The sequence below is a fragment of the Anabas testudineus genome, chromosome 13, assembly GCF_900324465.2.
Source record: "Anabas testudineus chromosome 13, fAnaTes1.2, whole genome shotgun sequence".
Classification (NCBI taxonomy): Eukaryota; Metazoa; Chordata; class Actinopteri; order Anabantiformes; family Anabantidae; genus Anabas; species Anabas testudineus.
The window spans coordinates 3615494-3628355 of record NC_046622.1 but is presented as its reverse complement, the minus strand read 5'-3'; the positions used below and the strand labels follow the sequence as shown (position 1 = coordinate 3628355).

Genomic DNA, 12862 nt, shown 5'->3' with positions numbered 1-12862 from the left:
GAGACAACATGACAGAAACCAGCACCCATTTGTTTTATTCTAGCCTTCCTTCTGAAAATACACAATCTGACCTCTAAAAAGCACCCAGACCTAGGATAATGCACCACATGGTTCAGCCCTCGGCTCTCCAGTCCTTGAACTGATCTACTTTTAGACCAGTTTTTTTCCCAAGTGGCTCGGTTCTTTGGCCTGGCAGACATTCACCTTCACATTCACCAGGTAAATGTGGCAGTCAGCTGGCGAGACGCTGGTGCCATGCAATGCTTGTTGACATGTCAGTCATCATTGCCTCAGCGGCAGACAGGCCAGAGGAGTGTGAGGGAGCGGGTGCCTTTAAAGTCACTCATTCAGCGTGTTCAGCTCCTGGCTTCCTGATGTGGACAGAAGGCAGGCAGCAGAGCTCTGTTTAACAGCAGATGTTTTACACTGCGGCCGTTACCCTCATTTCCTGGGCGGAGAGCTCCTCGCTCTATTAGACAAGTAACAGGAACCAAAAAGAGAAGAGTTAGACAGAGAGAGAAAAAGTCAGGGCGAGAGAGCGAAAGAGAAAAGTTAGCCGAGCTCGGAGCTCCCACAAATCACTTTGTCACCAGCAAGCTCTGACAAGCACCAGGAGCGAGGGAGCGCACAAGGAGGAAGGCAGAGAAGAGGAGTTAAAAAGAGGTGTGAATAGGGAGTTCTGTCAGAGGAGGTGTAAGGTGTGAAGGAGCTGTTACGGGCATAAACAAGGTGATACCGATGGATGGATAGAGGGAGGAGAAGACAGAGGAGAGACTGGAATTCGATTCACAAAAAAGCGTGAGCTAAGAAGGACTGTTTCACTGCTACTGCTGTCACTACTGCTGCTGTGTCTGGACGGTCATTTAAACAGAAGGTGTGTGAAACCTAAACTTCTGTTACAGGACAACCGTGTCTCTTGACAGAAGGAGATTCTTTCTCTGTTGTCTACTTTTTCTTCCTGCATCGGTGCTTTAGCTGTTTTAAATTCTTGGTCCATGGATGAGTACACACTATGAGTTTAATGTGTTTGACAATGAAGATACAGAAAGAGAGACAGCTGCTCTGTTTGTGAAGTAGGCATGAGGTGTTGAAAGCGAGTGAAGCTCACAGGTCACATGCTGGTATTGCTAAAGAGTGGTAGTGGTGAGCGGAGAGCCATAGTTTGACCGATGTTTTTAATGGCTTGGATGTATACGTTTGTGACTCGTATAAAATAAGTCAGTGACAGTAAAACGTTCAAAGACTTCATTATCCTTCCTTCCACCTTGCCGAATGTTTTGATTAGATGTGAGCTGATCTCACAGCCTCTGCGAGTTTTATCTGATCTAGAAAGGAAGCCAGAGGTCATCTGATCAAACTTCAAAAACAGAAATAGGAAGGCCATTTTTACACTTATAGCACAGTTATTCTCTCTTGGAGACATTTAGAGAGGACATCTTTGATGTTGCAGATCCATTAGACATTACTTCTATGTACACAGTAGTGCCCAAGAGACCTTGTGGGTCAAGGAGGACAGGAGGCGGTGTCAGCTGGAACATAAAATAAGTAGGATCTGAGTAAGTAAGTTGGACTCTGCCAGCACCACTCATCATTTCACTGTATTGTACAGCTCTCTTCACATTCACGTAGCCGGGACTGCTCGGTGAGTAATACAGCACTGAGCCGATATGTGGTAGTGTGTATATTTGCATCAGCTAAGACAGGATTTAAGTTAAGACTGTGGGCGAAAGGTTGAAACATATCAGTCACAAGTTGGTCTGGGAGTGCAGAACCAATGCGTTGGTAGATTGTTTTTGACTTATGTGTGCTGCAGAGGTCTTCTGAGTCATGTTTTAAAAGGCTCTGTTAGCATTTGACAGCTCTGCTCTGGATTCAGCGTCTGGGACGTCAATGTGTTACCTGTGTGGCTGAGTCAGAGGCTGACTTTGCCTGCCTACTGGGATTCTCTCCACATGCAAAGAAGACAAGTGTGTTCACAGCAGTAGCGACAGCAGTGGCTCCAGCAATCCTGACTTTTTAGGACTCTCCACACTGCTTCAACTGTTTTGCAGTGTGTAAACACCTTGCGTCAGTCACACCTTTCCACGGAGTGATTCACTGTTCCCTAAGCATCCCTGGCTGGAGGCAGGCAGTGAGGAACGATTTGCTAAGAACCAAAGCTCATAAGTGGTTGCAACAGTCGAGTTGGCACCATGAAGCTGGCATTGTTAATGCTCATAGTTGTGTCCATGGTCGGCACCATAAGCAGTATGTCTACATGTAAGACGCTGGACCTGGAGATGGTGAAGAAAAAGCGCATTGAAGCTATTAGGAGTCAGATCCTCAGCAAGCTGCGTTTGCCAAAAGAGCCTGAACCAGATCCGACTGGAGACAAGGAGGACATCCCAACCCCCCTTTTGTCGCTCTACAACAGCACCAAGGAGATGCTGAAGGAGCAACAGGCCAAGGTTCAGGAAGTCTCCACAGTTCAGGAGGAGGAGGAATACTTCGCCAAGGTGCTGAACAAGTTCATCATGATTAGTGAGTACCAGATAATAACTAGCAGCCATGCCTTGTGTATTGCTTTGATTTATGCTTATACACTTGAGGCACACTTCTCAAGACACACACAACCACAAAAATTCATGAGCTCCACTGTTTCCACTTTGAGAAATTGCCATTCTTCAGATGGTAAATTAATAGCTGCTAATAGCAGAGGAAAAGCAGCAGGTGTATATGACTTAATATGAAATTAGAGTTGTTTTGGCCGACCACATTTTGCACAAAAAGTCTTAAAGCAGTTACTAGTTGCTGTGATAGACAGACCTTGTGGTTACAGCCCAAACTAATCAGCATTTACCCAATGGTGGTGTCAGCTCCAATCTTGTCCATAAATTCCCTCAACATGTGTACCTCTTCTGATCTCCACCCAGCATCATCAGGCATCTTGATGAGTTCAGAGATCACAGGCGTTACAAATTAGCAGGACTGTTGCATCTGGTCTGATGTTCTGTGTTGCTTTCGTGGTATCCACAGCATTTGTTTTACTGCTTTATTAGCACACTTTGCTTGGCCAGCCTGCCTATGCTGTTTCTTCAGCCAAATGTTTTTTGTCTATAATTGTGCAATGACTTCCAAACTATTATGCTAAACATTTTTTTTTTTGCTTAGTTTGTGTGCTCCATTGTTCTCTACATGCCTGTACTCCTCACCCTATCAGGCAGGCATCCACACTATCCCTTTTTCATCCACCACTTCAAAAGAAAGACTTGAGTGGATGGACCATGCTTAGGAGTGTGCAAACCAAAGGGAGAACAAAGACTTTCCAAATGAAGGACACGATTTTGTTCTGCTTAGATAACAGTATTGACAGTGGGAAAATAAGATGATAAAAGATGTGAAATATGCTCTAAATCCTGGATAGGTTCTCTCTTTTAGTTTCTATTTTTTCCTCTCTCTGTCCCTCAGGGATCGGGGGTTTCCTGTAACATGAGCGTTGGGTTCTCCCTTGCTTATCCTGTCACTTGTTCATCACATCTCTTTCTCTTTCTCCCTGACCTTTCTCACTATTTCATTCCCATATCTCTCTGCCCTTGATTACCACTGTCTCTCTTTCTGTTTCAATATGCTTCCCTCTCGAGTCTCTTTCTGTGGTGTTTCCCGAGCTTATTATCAGTGTGTTTGCAATGTGTTTGTGACAGGGCAGCTTGGCAGGAAGGAAGGCAGGCTGATGGCCACTGAGATCTTGAGTGACTCAGGTCCGGTGCAGGCAGTGCCCATGGGGAGCATGTGTTTCCTACCTCTGTGAAATGCCAGAGAACACCCATCCACTGTCTTAACCCTCAGTTCAGACTCTGAATGTACATGTGTAGGCCTTGCCAGAACTGTTTTGCAATTATTAAAACTAAACACATACACGCAAGTAGATGTTGGACATGATCCAGTTTCTGTTCCTCAGCTCATTGACAATCCTATATGTCATTTTATTTGTGGTTCTATTTATTGACTCACACTTTACTGATTCCATAAAACAGCCTACAGACATACATATTTGTGTGTATGTGTACAGCTTATTAGAACTGAATAGTTTTAGTCTGGATTAAGTGAAAATCCTTCAGCCAGTTTGCAGTAACATCCCTCCCTTAAAGCCCACACAAATTCACCTCTCCTATTTGACATGGGATTGGTCCAAGTGTAATTCAGCTCATTTACTCAGGGAACTTTTTTTTCTGTTGGAAACCAGCCACTCGCAACATTCAGAAGTGAAATGAGTTGACCACTATGGAGAAATTAATAAATTTCAGAGTAAATGAAGTTGTGACCACCCTGCAATGCTGAAGAGTGGCAGCCAAGGTCAGACATCATGTGTAAAATAGGGTGAGGTGGGGAAATAAGACATCAGTAGTGGATGTGGGAGGGTGGAGCCGAGCATATCAAGGAGGCAGGTATTTAGCCTGTTGCTGGAATCTGCTTCCTCCCAGTGGTAATTACAGAGCTGTCTCCATACCTGTCACAACAGCTGTCCCTGGCTTACCTGCAGATAGGCCCTGATTCAACACTCAAATCCCCCCCCACACCCATGTTGCAGGCTATGATGCTACCTATACCCCTACGTGGAAGTGCGAGGCCTCACCTGAGAATGGAGAACAAAATGTGCACATTGTTCCCTAGAAATGTTGTATTTCAGTGACACGAATGGTCTAGTCATAACTCTCCAGAAACTATGCAAGCTACCTTAATTGGAAAGTAGAAGTGAGGATAATGCTTGACTATAATTATGATACCACAGCGAATATACTTCTTTGGGGAAGTGACTTAATTTCCTGTTTCGTAAACGCTTGTCTAACCCATAACACATTTATCTCAGTTTACTTAAACTAGCTGGAGACTATGACTTTCCGTGCTTGGTGTTGCTTGGTACAGCATTGCCAGTTCACAGCTCTCCACATGCTGTGCACGGTTGTGACACTCTTGTGTTTCCACTCATGTACTTACAACTAAACATTTGACTCTGCTCTGGGTGGGACCAGTAAAATGTCATCTCATTTCCCTTTACACTCCACACCAGTTCTTTTCAGTTTCAGTTTGGCTTCAGTACAACGGGTGAAACACTACCTAAGCAACAGCACAGATGATACTGGTAAATGATACACAAGCAGCAGTGACATGGAGGATCCTAGTACCTCCTAGATAAACTACACATAGCATATCGACAAGACTCAAACTGCTGTCAAAGAATAATTCCCAGGCTTGACAGCAGAAAATCCCAGCTTTGGCAGGCTGAGGCACAGTAGAAGGTTTTGGGCCAGATTCCAGGCTCCATTGATACACATCTCCAATGTTTCTGCACCTCACTCATATTTTGCAAACCTTTGCAGTTATGTTCTCATGAATGCATTCTTTAATTATATATATGTACAGTATAGAGAGGGAGACTTCTTCTTTGCCTCTATTCTGTTACAACCCACTCAGCCCCTGTTTCTACTTGGAGTTTCACTCTCGATCATCTGCTTTCTTGCGCTTATCTATGCACATCTCTGTCCAATTTAATCCTGTGTAATGTACCACTGCTAGATTTATGATGTTAAAGCCTTCAGTATCTTGGCTCTGTTTTCTATCTGGCTCTCCACCGGGAATGTTCCTGCTGTCATGATATGAACAGGCTCAGGAATAAAAGTTGCAAATATGGGCAGCAATACTGTAAGAAAACAAAACACTCTCTATGGTCAACTTTACAGCAGCTGGAACAGATGAATGTTTGGCTTCAGTCGTGATTATTGAGTAACTCTGAACTTGGCTGTTCCACTTTATTAACGTGTGAAACAGAATTATAAAAAAACTGTTTCGAAAGAACTCTGAAAAACGAAGTTAATTCATTAAAGCGAAATTCTAATCATCTCAGTGCGTCATGTCATAGATTTCAGTGCTGCATGTAGTAAAAACTTCTAAAAAAAAGTTAGTTTTAGTATAATGCAAGCATACATGGATTTTTTAAAATGGTATTTTCTTGTTTGTGCTCTATATTTAAATGGTTCAATATGTAGTATCAAGTAACAGAGTCCTGATCGGATATTTATATATTCCCACACAGGATATTTACCTAAAACAGTGGTCAATGGTATTGCCTTTCTACAGTCTGTATGAAGTAATAGACTCTAAAAGACAAAGTAAATATCAGATAAACAGATATTGCAGCTCTTGAAAGCACAAACAAGAAGTTAAAGCACTGACAATGAAAAGAAATGAATTAGAATTAAAGCTGCTTCCTGTTCTTTATCAGGTTTTATAAGGGTTAGTTAGAGACACCACATGTAATGACAGCTCTTGTGAAATGCTTAAGTAATTAGAAATTGATTACACATGATGTACTAATAGTAAGCAAACCAGGGCTGTATAATATTTATTTATCCAACTTGCTTGTCCAAAATAAAAATCTCCAAATAAACAGTTGCTCCTTTTTTAAATTTCACAGAAAAGAATAACTCGCAGGACTTCAAGACGTCCAAAAACATCTCAATGTTCTTTAACATCTCTGAGATACGGAATAGTGTCGGGGACTTCCGCCTGCTGACCAGCGCAGAGCTGCGGATGCTCATCAAGAAAACTATGATACCTGGTGAGCAGCGTGTGGAGCTGTACCAGGGTCAGGGGAAGGCATCAGAACGCTACCTTGGATCCCGCTTCATCACTAATGAATGGAGTGGCCAGTGGCTGTCCTTCGATGTCACTGAGACCCTAAAGAACTGGCTCCAAGGGACTGGTAAGCTACGCCAAACAACCAGTGTGGTTTATTTAGTTTATCTAAATAAACAGCTTCACTTCATTTCAAGATATTTACCTTCAGATCAATTAACTAACCAGTTACATTGTTTGTTTCTGTCTTATCAGAGGATGAACAGCTTTTCGAACTTCGGGTGTTCTGTGAATGTACAGAAAGTAGTAGTCAAAGTACCTTCGCCTTTGAAATCTCTGGGATTGGGAATAATAGGGGAGACACAGCAGAGTTAGACAAGATATCACAGCAACTGCCCTTTATCCTCACCATGTCCATTCCTGGGAACAGCAGCAGCCATCTTGCTTCACGTCATAAGCGTTCCACAGATGCTAAGGACACGTGTACAGTGTAAGTAAACCCTCATATATACACTGCCTGTCTAAAAAAAATGTCACCACTTGGATCTAACTAAATAAATAGGTAGGAGCCTCCCATTGGATAATTACTGCATGGATGATTATATTTCAGCTGACAAGAAGTAATTTAACCCTAACTGATGTAGTGAGTGGCTTCTCATTTCTTAAACAACCATGTCTGAAGACACAACCTGTGGTCATGGAGAAGATGTTAATCTGTTTCAGAAGGATCAAATTATTGACATGAATCAAACCAAGAAAACTTCTAAGGAGATTGATGAAACTACTAAAACTGGATTAAGAACTGTCCAATGGAAGAAGGTCATGTGGTCTGATGAATCCAGATTTACCCTGTTCCAGAGTGATGGGAGCATCAGGGTAAGAAGAGAGGTGGTCAGGTCTAGGTTCATCAACATTATGTGTCCAAAGAATAAGGTCACCTGAATATACTGAATGACCAGGTTATTCCATCAATGGATTTTTTCTTCCCTGATGACACGAACATATTCCAAGATGACAATACCAGGATTCATCAGGCTCAAATTGTGAAAGAGTGGCTCAGGGAGCAGGACACATCATTTTCACACATGGATTGGCCCCCACAGAGTCCAGACCTTAACCCCATTGAGAATCTTTGGGATGTGCTGGAGAAGACTTTCCACAACAGTTCAACTCTCCCATCATCGATACAAGATCTTGGAGAAAAATTAATGCAGCTCTGGACGAGAATAAATGTTGTGACATTGCAGAAGCTTATTGAACTGATACCACAGTGAATGTGGCTGTAATCAAAGCTAAAGACGGTCCAATGAAATATTGCAGTGTGCCTTTTTCTTTTGGACGGGCAGTGTATTTTGAAATCTTTAAACCGGTATTACATAACGTAACCCACAGGCAGCTTCAAAAGGCATTGACAGATGAAAGATTTAGAGAATCTAGAGATTTAGAGAATCATAACACTCCTGTTACATAGTAAGAAGAATTACATTTGTACAGCACTTTTCAATCTTAATAGGATGAAACTTACACACACACACACACAGATGTAATGCGGAGCTGCCATTGAAGGCTGCGGGCCAGGAAAAATGAAGGTTCAGTGTCTTGTTGAAGGACATTTAAATGTGTGGACAAGGGGATCTGGGGTTCACACCACAAACCCCTTGAGTCTCAGCTGCAGTGAAGCACAGACTCAATATTGTAAAGAGGAAGTTATATTTTACATTTGACTGGTGACTGTAGTATATCAGACCTCAAACACTAATATATAAGAGCTTTAGGGTTTACAGATTTTGGATTAGGTTTTGGTCCTATTAATCTAGAAACTGAGAAGCTTCTAAGGATTTCACAAACATTCATAAAAAGAGTAAATCACTGGGGCCACGTTAGGATGAAAAGGACTCCTCCAGTGCCGCTGTGTGTGAACTCATTTCATTCATTTCTTTCATCAACAAGATGTTTCTCTGTTTTCTCTGATGCAGCCAGACAGAGACCTGCTGCGTGCGGAGCTTGTACATTGACTTCAGGAAAGATCTGGGCTGGAAGTGGATACATAAGCCAGCAGGCTACCATGCTAACTACTGTATGGGCTCGTGCACTTACATCTGGAATGCTGAAAACAAATACTCTCAGGTATGTTGAAACACCTCATGTGCAATCCACATTCTGAATAAGGTATAGCTCAGAGCGAAAGCTTTGTGCAAAGTCTGTGCTGTGAGCGTCAGGGCTTAAAGTTAAAGTTAAAACAATACAGGGGATTGCATTGCTAAGGTTATGTTGTTTTATGTACGGATGAGAAATTGGATCTAGGAAGTCCTACTGGAGGAGTGGATTTACTGGATGTGTTTATAAAGCTTATTAGATGCTAAAATACAAAACAGTGGTTTGTAACGCTCACTGACAGAATTGTACAGCAGGAAATCTATGTGATGATCTTGAAATAAACAGCAGAAACACAGCATTCATACTACAGTCATTCGTAATTTGAGTGTCTGTCTGAGAGAGACAAAATAAGTATTAGAATCGGTAATCATTAGCTGCTGGTTTATTTCAAATTAAATATAAAAAGAAAACACTTGTGGCTGTTACAATTGTTAATTCCTCGTTTTCTTGCATTTATTTATTTATTTATTTTGATTAATGGTTAACAGATTTTGGCCCTGTATAAGCATCACAACCCAGGAGCTTCTGCCCAGCCATGCTGTGTTCCCCAGGCACTGAAGCCACTGCCAATCATCTACTACGTGGGCAGGCAACACAAGGTATCTATACCGCTGCCAAGTAACCTGAGGGCAAATGTTTACAGGACATTTAGTGTGAAAGTAACACTTAACAAATGATTCATCACATTACTGTTAATTTTCACTTTCAGTTGGAGCAGCTGTCCGACATGATTGTGCAGTCCTGCAAGTGCAGCTAAAAATACAACATGGCACACGGCTCTGCCTCCCTTCAAACATAAACAGAGATGGAAGAAGTCACTGACATGACAGTGAGGAGCATGTGTCGGGGAGAAAGATGACAAGGATGATATGAAGAAGGGGAACAAAATATTTAAAAACCATCAGGATATTTGTGGTCAAGCTTTCCTCCTGTGAGCTCTGTCATTATCATGTTGGCAGTACATCAAACCAAGGACTCCTTTTTATAAGCATAAGTAATATTTTGTGTATATACTATTTTTTTCTTGCATTACCAAAACATCTGTCTTGAAATGAATTAATTTATTTGTTGGCTGGACAGATTTGACATGGAATTAGAGATGATTCATTATAAACAGCAACGTCCAAAAGGTTGGAGAAACGGTGCAGAAGGAAATAAGGACCTTTATGGAAGAACTCTTTTGTTTTCACATTTAGCTCTGGGACATTTCTGTTCCTGAAGAGTTTATAGTTAAAGGTGCTGCCCAGGTATGAAAAACTGTGGTTGTTGGGGTTTTCCTGGGAGATAATGCTGCAGGTGTTTTGGAGAGTGCTGCACCGTAAAGGACAGCAGATAACCACAGGGACAGTCCAACCTGGGGAAACTCCCCGTAACTGAGAGGCTGCAGTTTTGACTTTCCACAAGAACCGACCAACATTTTTACTCACTTTGTTTGTTTTTAAAACCCACATGAGTTTTTTTCCCGTGCTTTTATGTCACTATGTGTGTGTGTGTTCATAATTCAATGTCAGCTTCTCCTCGTGAAGCTTCCTGAGCTGTTAAAACCATGAGTAATATTGAGGTTGTAACAGTGACGACAGTGTGTTTTTCTCCCTCTCGGGATTTGCAGCAAGCATGTTGTCTTTAGATGGTGAGGGTCATGGGATGTGGTTGTGGTGTCGGTTTTAGGAAAAAGCCTTTCAGACTCAATACACACATTTGCTGTTTTTTTGTTTGTTTTTTTTTTAGAAAATTAGAGTCAATTTATTGCCTTTTGTTTCAGGACAAGCTTTTACCCTCATCTGAAGTGTGATGCTTTTCACACAACTCAAAAATGAATTCAGCTAGTTTGATTTAAGAATAGAAGCAGCACTTTTTTTCAGTTGACCATAGTTTCATGCTCTTGCATTTTGGAATTTGTATTTGTAGATATAAAGAATTGAAATAAACATTGATTTTAAATTATCATATGAGAGTGGAAGGTTTTGTGAGCAAAATGAAACCACATGTGATGTTTCCACTTGTCAGAGGGCTGTGTAGGTGTGTGTATTGCACTTGTCAGTGCATGCATGTGTATATGTTTTTCTTTTTAATTACGGTAAGGGGAGAGAACCTTTTATGAAATGAGCACAAACTGAACCACACAAAAACATGAATGAAATGTTTTAGGCATGCTTTTGGTCTATGAATAATAACAACAGGGATGAGCAGGGTCCCCACCCCCACACCCACACCACCTTTTCTTCCTACATGTTTTCACTGGAAGTCGTCTCTTCTACTTCTCTCTTAATCATTTGCTGATCTTTGTCATTTACTTCTTTCGCGACAGATCACATGTGATGCTTCTTTTGGTGCATTTTATAAAACCAGGTTAGCAATGAATGTCCACTGTCAGGAGGAGATCTACCAGTGGAAAAGTGTGGTGTGTGCCAGGTGTGTGTGGTCTATTTCTGGGCAACTGCTGAATGCCTGTTTACACTGGACGACTGTGGACTGACTGAAGAGGAGCAGTAGACCCTGCTGGGCTTCACTGATGAATAGGCCAACACGGTATTCGTGGACGCACAGCCCCATTCTTGACATCGCCTTTACCTGAAGGGATGCACGCCATACCAATATATTTTACTATCCCTGCAGCTCGTCCACCCCCACCCTTCCTGCCCCACCCCTCTCTCTCAGTACTCAGGGGATTACTGGCAGCTCATGAGGTTGTACTGGGAATGGGGAGAGCAGGTCCAGACCCGTTGGTAAGTCCCAGACTTAAGGGCAGTGACTACATGGAAAATTAAACACATACTGTACACATGCACGTGAAAACACTGAACCCACTGACACACAGCCACGGCTCAAACACATCAATGTCAGATGCCTTACATAAGCTTTGTGCCTGTGAGTGGTGTGGGGAATGCTGGTGCTGCTAACAAGGTGACAGTGATCTATGCTATCTTGTTCCACTGCTGTTCATGTTACCCAGGGTTCCTCTGGAAAGCACAGGAATTTCCTCCTCGGAGCCAACACAGAGTGAGCTTATTTGGAAAGTGTTCTTAGAAGGAAATGAAACATGATCAACATAATTGAATTTGCCTTTGTCTCACCTCTCAAGATTGTTCAGACTGATCTTTTGCCAGTTTTTTTTTTTAGATGGTGCCGATGCACAATCTGTGCTGTGTTTTCTTGGCAGAGTAAATGTAATTAAAATGTTTTTTCCCTCCAAGAAAACAGAATCATTCCCAAACCTAAATAAGCAAAACATGGGTTTTGTTGGAGGAGACAAGGTCATTAAATGTTTTTCCAAAAATACAAGCACTGTTTTTTCACCATAATGACCAAACAAAGGGTATGGATGTCAAAACACTGATAAATCTACCACGGTGTTAAAGGAACAATACTAGAGGGAAGTCAAAGTCAAGTAGGTTCGTCTTTCTCGACAATATTCATTTCTCAGCAGCTGCTTCCTCTCGAGCCCTCCGGCCGTTTATGGGACTCAAACAAACTGCTGATACCTGCTACCACTCACTCCAGCACATCCCAGAAAGCTCTCTATCCAAAGAGAGAAAAAGGGGGCACTTGAATTCTCCACACCACGTCCTACGTATGAGTGTTGCAAGAGAGAAGAGTAAAGACAGATGCCTGCAGTAATTCAAGGTCAAGCAGGTGTTCTTTAACACGATCCACGTGCCTAGTTTATACGACTGCATGAGTAACAAGAAAATTACTCCATTGTTGCATTTCATCAGAGTGAATAAGTCATTCAATTTTGACATAATTGGCCAGGTAATAACATCCATGTGCTGCGTTTCATCTACTTCATATGTGTAAAAATGAAGGCTGTGTTTCATGAGATGCTGCCTGAAAGGTTTTCCCTCTGTGGTGCTGTTATAATTTCACTGTGAACACTGACCATGCTAAATGTAAGCGGATTTGCAGCACTGCCAGTTTTGAAATATTATTTTGGGTTCAGTTTTATTACAACTATATGACATTTGCAATTATATGTCCACTGATCTCTTGCCACAACTAGTCATTAGAAGTGGAGCAGTAAAGCATCCTGGTGTGATTCCTGTGGACTCAGACTGAGCTGACTGTGACCTTAATAACACACCCTGGTGTCCTG

General features: G+C 42.0%; 1 protein-coding gene across 1 annotated transcript; it reads left to right on the top strand.

The window, feature by feature from the left end:
* The first annotated feature begins 371 nt into the window (after positions 1-371).
* Positions 372-9837, top strand: tgfb1a (transforming growth factor, beta 1a). The gene is made up of 6 exons (XM_026366947.1): positions 372-2520; positions 6452-6739; positions 6868-7102; positions 8589-8739; positions 9258-9368; positions 9479-9837. The coding sequence occupies exons 1-6, from the start codon at positions 2193-2195 to the stop codon at positions 9524-9526; spliced, it is 1161 nt and encodes a 386-aa protein (XP_026222732.1). The 5' UTR covers positions 372-2192; the 3' UTR covers positions 9527-9837.
* Positions 9838-12862: the final 3025 nt, after the last annotated feature.

Coding starts and splice junctions, on each gene's coding strand:
- tgfb1a (XM_026366947.1), top strand. CDS start 2,193: ATGAAGCTGGCATTGTTAATGCTCATAGTTGTGTCCATGGTCGGCACC. Junction 6,740..6,867: donor GAACTGGCTCCAAGGGACTG/GTAAGCTACGCC, acceptor CTGTCTTATCAG/AGGATGAACAGCTTTTCGAA. Junction 7,103..8,588: donor GCTAAGGACACGTGTACAGT/GTAAGTAAACCC, acceptor TCTCTGATGCAG/CCAGACAGAGACCTGCTGCG.